Source organism: Mandrillus leucophaeus, unplaced genomic scaffold (genome assembly GCF_000951045.1).
Source record: "Mandrillus leucophaeus isolate KB7577 unplaced genomic scaffold, Mleu.le_1.0 Scaffold581, whole genome shotgun sequence".
NCBI lineage: Eukaryota > Metazoa > Chordata > Mammalia > Primates > Cercopithecidae > Mandrillus > Mandrillus leucophaeus.
In genome coordinates, this window is record NW_012106264.1 from 658,914 (window position 1) to 668,834 (window position 9,921).

The 9,921-nt window shown below is 49.1% G+C and overlaps 1 protein-coding gene across 1 annotated transcript in view; it reads left to right on the plus strand.

Annotated features, from left to right (window-relative positions):
* The window catches only part of MUC22 (mucin 22), an 18,303-nt gene extending 8,725 nt beyond the window's left edge, over positions 1 to 9,578 (plus strand). Inside the window, exons 2-4 of the mRNA XM_011999111.1 lie at positions 655 to 4,629; positions 6,724 to 7,109; positions 9,243 to 9,578. Coding sequence (XP_011854501.1) covers positions 655 to 4,629; positions 6,724 to 7,109; positions 9,243 to 9,578 — 4,697 coding nt within the window. The remainder of the gene's footprint in view (positions 1 to 654; positions 4,630 to 6,723; positions 7,110 to 9,242) is intronic.
* The last annotated feature ends 343 nt before the right edge of the window (positions 9,579 to 9,921 follow it).

The window sequence follows — 9,921 nt, forward strand, 5'->3', positions numbered from 1 at the left end:
TTTGTTTGTTTGTTTTTGATACAGAGTTTTGGTCTTGTTGCCCAGGCTGGAGTGCAATGGCACAATCTTGGCTCACTGCAACCTCCGCCTCCTGGGTTCAAGTGATTATCCTGCCTCAGCCTCCCGAGTAGCTGGGATTACAAGCATGCACCACCATGCCCCGCTAATTTTGTATTTTTAGTAGAGATGGGGTTTTTCCACGTTGGTCAGGCTGGTATCGAATTCCCGACCTCAGGTGATCCACCCGCCTCGGCCTCCCAAAGTGCTGGGATTACAGGCACGAGCCACCGCGCCTGGCCCAAATGGCTGCCTTCTTATCCTTCAGATCTCAGTTCATATGTCAGTTCCTCAGACAGACCTTTTCTGACTCTATTACCTAAAGCAGCACCACTGCTTTCTTTAACAGCACCTGAGCCAATGTGTATTTATATGTTTTTATTTTGTATCTCTCTTCTTTACTAAATTATAAGCCCATATCTCTTTTGCTAACAGGAGTATGCCCAGAGTTTAGTAAAATACCAGGTACATATTAAGCCCTCAATATCTGAATAAATAAATGAGCAAGCAGTACTGAGTATATGTTAAAGTAATGCTATACTAAACCTGCAAATTCATCTTTAATCCATCCCCCACCTTATTTGTCCTCCACCTCAGGCTCTGAGAATACCACAGACTTCACAAAAGGCTCTGACACCACCACAGCCTCCATCACAGGCTCTGAGACCAGCACGGCCTCCACCATGGCCTCTACTATGGCCTTAACTGCAGGCTCTAAGATCACCACAGACTCTACCACAGGCTCTGAGACCAACACGACCTCCACCACAGACTCAGGGACTACTATAGCCTCCACTAGGACCTTCACCACAGGCTCTGACACAACCACAGCCTCCACTGCAGGCTCTGAAACTATTGTGGCCTCCACCGCAGTCTCTGAGACCACAACATCCTCTACTATAGCCTCTACTACAGTCCCTGAGACTACCATGGCCTCCAGCACAACCTCCACTGCAGGCTCTGAGACAACGATGGCCTCCACCATAACTTCTGAAACCACCATGGCCTCCACCACAAGTTATCAGACCGCCACAGTCTCTACCACAGGCTCTGAGACCACCACCACCCCCACTGCAGGCTCTGGGGCCACTAAAGTCTCTACCACAGGCTCTGAAACCACCACAGCATCTACTGCAGGTTCTGAGACCACCTCCTCCACCTCCACGGCAGGCTCTGAGGCCACCACAACCTCAACTGCAGACTCCAAGGTGATCACAGCATCCAGCATGAGCTCTGAGACCACTATGGCCTCCACTGTAGGCTCTAACACCACCACAGCCTCTACCACAGGCTCTGAGACCACTACAGTCCCTATTAAAGCCTCTGAGACCACTACAGCCTCTACAGCAGGTTCTGAGACCACCACCTCCACCCCTACAGGCTCTCAGACCACCATAGTCTCTATTTCAGGTTCTGAGATCACCACCGCCTCCACAGCAGGATCTGAGACTACCACAGTCTCTAGTGCAGGCTCTGAGACAACCACCATCTTCACTGCAGGCTCTGAGACCACTACAGTCTCTACCACAGGCTCTGAGACCACCACAGTCTCCACCATGGGCTCTGAGACCACCGTAACCTCTACTGCAGGCTCTGAGACCACCACAGTCTCAACTTCAGGCTCTGGAACCACCACAGCCTCTACTGCAGATTCTGAGACCACTGCAGCCTCTACTACAGGCTCTGAGACCACCATGGCATCCACCATGAGTTCTGAGACCACTGCAGCCTCTACCACAGGCTCTGAGACCACCATGATCTCCAATGCAAGCTCTGAGATGACCACAGTCTTCACTGTAGGCTCAGAGACCATCACAGCGTCTACCATGGGTTCTGAGACAACCATGGCATCCACCATAAACTTTGAGACCACTGTAGTCTCTACCATAGGCTCTGAGACCACCACAGCCTCTACTGCAGACTCTGAGACCACAACAGCCTCTACTGCACATTCTGAGACCACTGCAGCCTCCACCATGGGCTCTGAGACCACCACAGTCTCAGCTGCAGGCTCTGAGACCACAGTCTCCATTGCAGGTTCTGAGACCACTGCAGCCTCTACTAAAGATTCTGAAACCAACATAGCATCTACTGAAGATTCTGAGAGTACCTCAGCCTCTACTACAGGGTTTGAGACAACCACAGCCTCTACTACAGGCTCTGAGGCCACTATGACATCCACCATGGGCTCTGAGACCACTATGACCTCTATCATAGGCCCTGAGACCACCAAGGTTTCCACTGCAAGCTCTGAGATGATCACAGTCTCTGCTGAAGGCTCTCAGACCACCACAGCCTCTACCACAGGCTCTGGGACCACTACAGACTTTAATACCAGCCCTGAGACCACCACAGCCTCCACCATGGGCTCTGAGACCACCACAGATTCTACCACAGGCTCTGAGACCACCACAGCCTCCACTGAAGGCTCTGAGACCACTACAGTCTCTGCCACAGGCTCTGAGACCACCACAGTCTCTACCACAGGCTCTGAGACCACTACAGTTTCATCCACAGGCTTGGAGACCACCATCACTACCATTGAAGGCTCTGAGATGACTATAGTCTCCACCACAGGCGCTGAGACCACCACAGCCTCTACTGAAGGCTCTGAGACTACTACAGTATCTGCCACAGGCTCTGAGACCACCACAGTCTCTACTGAAGGCTCTGAGACCACTACACTCTCCACCACAGGCTCTGAGACCACTAAAGTTTCTATCACTGGCTCAGAGACCACTACCACTTCTACTGAAAGCTCTGAGATGACTACAGTCTCCATCACAGGCTCTGAGACCACTAAAGTTTCTATCACTGGCTCAGAGAACACTACCACTTCTACTGAAGGCTCTGAGATAACTACAGTCTCCATCACAGGCTCCGAGACCACCACAGCCTCTACTGAAGGCTCTGAGACCACCTCAACCTCTACTACAGGCTCTGAGACCACCACATCCTCTACTACAAGCTCTGAGACCACTATGGCATCCACCATGAGCTCTGAGACCATTATGGCCTCTACCATAGGCTCTGAGACCACCAAGGTCTCCACTGCAAGCTCTAAAATGACCACAGTCTTCACCGAAAACTCTGAGACCACCATAGCCTCTACCACAGGCTCTGAGACCACCACAGTCTCCACTCCAGGCTTTGAGACAATCCCAGCCTCTACAGCAGGCTCTGAGACCACCATCACCTCCACTGAAGGCTCTGATGCCACTACAGTCTCTACCACAGGCTCTGAGACCACCACAGCCTCTACTGAAGGCTCTGAGACCACTACACTCACTACCACAGGCTCTGAGACCCCAACAATCTATAACACAGGTTCTGAGACCACCACAGCCTCTACTGCAGGCTCTGAGATAACCGCCACCTCTACTGAAGGCTCTGAGACCACCACAGCCTCTACTGAAGGTTCTGAGACCACTACAGTTTCTACCACAGGCTCTGAGACCACCACAGTCTCTGCTGAAGGCTCTGAGACCACCACAGTCTCTGCTGAAGGCTCTGAGACCACTACAGTCACTACTATGGGCTCTGAGACCACCACGGCCTCTACTGCAGGCTCTGAGACCACCACAGATTCTACCACAGGCTCTGAGACCACCACAGCCTCTACTGAAGGCTCTGAGACCACTACAGTCTTCACCATGGGCTCAGAGACCACCACAGGCTCTACCACAGTCTCTGAGACCACCATGGCCTCTACTGAAGGCTCTGAGATCACTACAGTCTCCACCACAGGCTTGGAGACCACCATGGTCTCTACCACAGGCTCTGAGACTACCATCACCCCTACTGAGGGTTCTGAGACCACTACAGTCACTACTGCAGGCTCTGAGTCCACAACAGTCTATACCACAGGCTCTGAGACTACCACCACCTCTACTGAAGGCTCTGAGACTACCACAGTCTCTACCATGGGCTCCGAGACCACCACAGCCTCTCCCGCAGGTTTGGAGACCACCACAGTCTCCACCACAGGCTCTGGGACCACCACAGCCTCTACTGCAGGCTCTGAGACCACAACAGTCTATACCACAGGCTCTGAGACTACCACCACCTCTACTGAAGGCTCTGAGACCACTACAGTTTCTACCACAGGCTCTGAGACCACCACGACCTCTACCACAGGCTCTGTGATGACTACAATATCTACCACAGTCTCTGAGACCACCATGGTCTCTACCATAGGCTCTGAGACCACCACATCCTCTACTGCAGGCTCTGATACCACCACCACCTCTACTGAAGGCTCTGAGACCACCATGGCCTCCACAGCAGGCTCTGAGATCAGCACAGCCTGTACCACAGGTTCTGAGACCTCCACATCCTCCAGTGCAGGCTCTGAGACCAACACTGCCTTCATCATAGGCTCTGAGACCACCATAGCTTCCACTGCAAGCTTTGAGCCCACTGCAACTTCCCTCACAGGCTCTGAGACCACCACAGTCTCTATCACAGCTTCTGGGGCCACTGCAGCCTCCATCACTGTCTCTGCCACCACTTTTGTACCCACCAAGGCCACTGACGTGTCTATTCAGCCCATCACCAACACAGCTATGTCAGGTACTAACCCCCAGGTCTTCTTTGAGCTCACACATTTTAACTCCAGTGGCAACCACCAGCTGTTCACCTGTTTCTATCATCTCTGCCCTGGTTCAAATCAAGCCACCACATAGTTAGATATAATTTCCTCTTCTAGGCTGGGCACAGGGGCTCATGCCTGTAATCCCAGCACATTGGGAGGCCGAGGCGAGCAAATCACGAGGTCAGGAGATTGAGACCATCCCGGCTAACACGGTGAAACCCCGTCTCTACTAAAAATACAAAAATTAGCCGGGTGTGGTGGCGGGCGCCTGTAGTCCCAGCTACTCAGGAGGCTGAGGCAGGAGAATGGTATGAATCCGGGAGGCGGAGCTTGCAGTGAGCAGAGATCACACCACTGCACTCCAGCCTGGGCGACAAGAGTGAGACTCTATCTCAAAAAAAAAAAAAAGAAAAAAAAAATTCCTCTTCTAGAATCCTAATTGCCTCTACTCTGGTCTCACCTTTTTTTTTTTTTTTAACTGCCCACCACTTCCATTGCAATCAGAACCACAAAATATAATAAACCACAAGTGCATTATGTCTGTCACATCTTCCTCCAGCAAGCCTGTCTCAACTCTGCTGGCCCATCACAGTTTTGTGAAATGCTCCCACTTCGGTGCCAAGTAGATTATCTCTATTCAACCTATCATCTGTGACACCGCCACCTCCTATCCATATATTGACCCTAGTCCAGACGCTGGCAGACCACGTTTCATGGGTCACCTGTTACCTGGTTTTGTAAAGTTTTATTGGAACATAGTCATGCCCATTCATTTACGGTTTGTCTCCAGCTGCTTTTCCGCTTTTCAATGTATTTGCAACAGAGACTGCCTGGCCCAAAAGCCTAAAGTATTTGCTGTCTGAACCTTTACAGAAAATATTTGACAACCTTTGCTCTAGTCTGAGACCAAACAACTTTGTTCGTTCTCTGGCACTTGCCATCAGCAAGCCAGTTGCATCTGATTCTATCCTCTTGGTTCTGAGCACACTCACCTCTATTCTCGTGACTGGTGCTGTTTGTGATCCCATTTTAACCACTTCTGACCTAGGCACACCCATCGCTACCTAAGCTGCCACCACTGCCTCTGCTGTGTTGATTCTCGCTTGCACCTGTCTGAGCCCCCCTCTCCTGTCCCTGTGAGCAGCTTCTCCACTTGGGTCAGGTCCTCCCACATCTGCCCAGGAACACTCACCCCACCTTTGCTGGCCACCACAGTGTGGTAGATGATGTCACCTCTGTCCCAGCCACGGCCACTGGCATGCCCGTGAGTGAATCCAATTCTGTCATCTCCTCCTCCAGCTCCCTCCTTATGCCCAGTGATCACAGTCACAAGAGAAGCAGGGCCTGCCGCTTTGTATACCAGCCTGCCCACTTATTTTATTTTATTTATTTATTTTTAATTTTTTCCCATAAGTTATTGGGATACAGGTGCTATTTGGTTACATGAGTAAGTTCTTTAGTGGTGATTTGTGAGATTGTGGTGCACCCATCACCCGAGCAGTATACACTACACCATATTTGAAGTATTTTATCCCTCGCCCCTCCCACTCTTCCTCCAAAGTCCCCATAGTCCATTGCATCATTCTTATGTCTTCCTATTTTCGAAGCTTAGCTCCCACATATCAGTGAGAACATACGATATTCGGTTTTCCATTCCTGAGTTACTTCACTTAGAATAATAGTCTCCAGTCTCATCCAGGACACTGCAAATGCTGTTAATTCATTCCTTTTAAACAGCTCGCTGTCTTCTATTTGGGTGGCAGCTTCGGAAGTCAAATAGATCTTCCACTTCTGAACCCATCACAATCACATTTCCTCGACCTTCTGCCTCCTCCATCACCAACCCCACCAGGTGACACATTCTACTTCCTTCTCTGTACGACACCCACCTCCATTCTGGGGACATGGGCACAGCAGAATCGCTTTCTACCATCTCTCCTCCCCCATCACCCCTCTCCTGAGCCATCTCCACCATAGGTTTGTTAGATTCACACTCCTCTGCTCTAAGCACCTCCATTCCTCTTTAATCATCTCTGCTACAAATGCATCATCTTGTGTGACCTGTTTCATAGGCACCAAGACCACTGGAACCAGACCCACCGCCTCCAGCTCTGTCACCATGACCTCTGGAATGGACTCCACAGCCTCTGCTGCCAGCCATATTGTGCCAGGAATAGTCCCAAACACCTCTGGCCTGGATACATCTACTAGGGGAGCATCATCTACCACCTCAGCCCCTGGTGTCAGGACCACCACAGGATCCACCCATGAGCCAACTAGCAGCACCTCCCAGGAAACAGGCCCAGTATCCACAGGCACGAACACAGTTAGCATGAGCCACATGCCCACAAACGTGATCAAACCAAGTGGATATTTACAGCCCTGGGCTATCATCCTCATTTCCCTGGCTGCAGTCGTGGCTGGTGTTGGATTGTCAGTAGGACTGAGTTTTTGTCTGGTGAGTACCCAGGGTGGGTTCATAGGGGAGCCTGGAGAGAAGGCAGGTCTTAATGGTGGGGGAAATCATGTCAGCAGTGCTTTGGAAAAATCCAGAATGAGAAAGGGGAGTAAGTTGGTGCACTCAGAAGGAAAGAATCACCTAGCCTGATATAAGGATCACAGCGAATCCTTAAGTCAGAGAAAGTGAGAAGCAAAGTAGACAAAGAGGAGGGAAAAGATGAAGTTGGGGCCAAAGTGAAGGGAAATACTGAGAGAACAAAGGAAATACTGAGAGAGAACAAGGAGGACATAAACATAAAGAAAGCAAGAAGCAGCTGGGCGCAGTGGCTCACGCCTGTAATCCCAGCACTTTGGAAGCCCAAGGTGGACAAATCACTTGAGTCCAGGCATTTGGGACCAGCCTGGCCAACATGGTGAAACTTGTCTCTACTAAAAATACAGAAATTAGCCAAGAGTGGTGGCATGTACCTGTAGTCCCAGCTACTTGGGAGGCTGAGGCACGAGAATTGCTTGAACCTGGGAGACGGAGGTTGCAGTGAGCAGAGATCACGCCACTGCACTCCAGCCTGGGTGACAGAGCAAGACCCTGTCTCGAAAGAAAGAGAAGGAAGGAAGGAATGAAGGAAGGAAGGAAGGAAGGAAGGAAGGAAGGAAGGAAGGAGAGAGAAAGAGAAAGAAAGGAAGAAAGAGAGGAAGAAAGAGGGAGAGAGGGAGAAAAGAGAAGGAAAGAGAAAGAAAAAGAAAGAAAAAGAAAGAAAGAAAGAAAGACCAAAGAAAAAAGGAAAGAAAGAGAGAAATAGAGAAAGGAAAGAAAGAAACATAAAAATCCTCAGCCATCCAAAAGGCAGGCTTCTGATTGTCTCATGTATGACAAATTTCTGGTCCTCACAGCACTCTGCAATTCCTTGTGCGGCCTGTGAATGTTACCCTCTGGCCTCCCACTCCATCTCTGCTCTCTGGTCTTGATTGTTCTTTGAATACATATTTTTCTTACTTTGATTTCACATTTATTTGTGTTCTTCCTGTTCTCTTGTGGGTAAGTTCCCATTTGAAGAGTGAAGCAGAGTATAAATCAGTGGTGTGCTGGAGCCGGCTCATCCTAGCCCACAAGAGATTGTGCAGTTCTTCCCAATTCTGAGCTGAGTGGAGTGACACTGGTAGCTTAAAATATGCTGTACTGGAAATATTTACACCACAGCAATTGTCAAACACTGCAAATCAGCACTTTTCCTTCGGAGAGCCTGTTATTAAGTGTTGGACAACATACCACTGGTAAAAATGGACAAATAAAAAATACTTACGGAAGCCACAAAAGGTTTGGATACTATAGTCAATTTGCTGAGGTTCTTTATTTTAGAATTCTCAGCCTCTCTCCATATGTGGGCTACATAATAAATACCAGCATCTAAGAATTACTCCCTAAATTACTTTATTATTTCATTTGCAAGATCAAGAGAGAATAACGAAAGTGGACACTGAGTTTTTACTACGTGCTAGGCTCAAGGCTGAATGTTTAAAATGCATGATGTCATTTAATCTGGTCTACAATCCCGTGGCCATATTATATTCATCTTATAAGTGAGGGATCTGGAGCTCCATGATCTTAGCTATTTGCCCCAGCACATGTAGTGAGTGACAGATCTAAGACTCTAACCCAGGTTGGTTAGATTCTGGAGTTCATGCCTATAATCTCAAGGCTCTGTGTAAACAGCTTTCGAGGGCTCTCAATTCCACATACCTGTCCTCAGCTTCCTTAGTTGATTAACAAAGAGAAAGACTGTCTGTCAAGTGAGTCTCTGTGCCTTTCACGTAGGGGTATGGATTTACCTTTGTCTTGAAATTCCAAAAACACATAACCTTAGGATCTGCAGAACAAGGGCCTGAGTAGTCACATAAAGAGAATATGTTAATAAGGTAACAGGGAAGCTTATTTTCTCAGAGAGAGAAAGAGTAAAAGAACAAGGAGAAAGAGAGACAGAGACAGAGATCATAGTAAGGATGGTGGTAAAGAGGAGAGAAAATAGGCGGTTTGGAAAAGCGAAAATCTGACATCGGTGAAACAGGCATGTATGGTGATTGGGGAGAGGAGACTTAATTTTCATTGATCAATATACATATTTTTTTCTTTTAGAGAGACCTTTTCTTCCCCCTGAGGAATTGTGTTTATTACCCCCATGGCCACAGCCATGGCCTTGGTCTGGACCTGGACTTGGGCCTGGGCTCTGGGACATTCCACAGCCTGGGAAATGCTCTGGTTCATGGAGGAGAACTTGAAATGGGACATGGAGGAACATGTGGCTTTGGACACGGAGTGGGCCATGGACTGAGCCACATCCATGGAGATGGCTACGGAGTGAATCATGGCGGGCGTTATGGACATGGAGGAGGCCACGGAGGAGACCATGGAGTGGATCACAGAGGAAGCCACCAAGAAGGCCATGGCAGGACAAGATGGCTGTGGCCATAGATTAGATATCAAAACATATTATGGGTGGGAGGGAGTCACTGAGGAGAAAAAAATAATGATAATGAAATAATTAAAATGGAGCATCTGAAGGTTCCCAGGATGTGATCTGTGGAGATGGACATGGACTAGGTCAAGAAAAGAAACAGCAAAAGGACACAGAGACTTTGACTGGCTTGGAGGTGACTTCGAGTCAAACCTTCTGTGAGTTTTTCCTGAGTCTCCGCCCCTGTTGTGGGGAGTCACGACGACCACCCTCAGGACATCTTCTCTCCCATTTCCCGCCACATCAGGGTCAACGTTTCTCATCCCTGTTTCCTCATGGTGCTATAAATATTACCAGGAC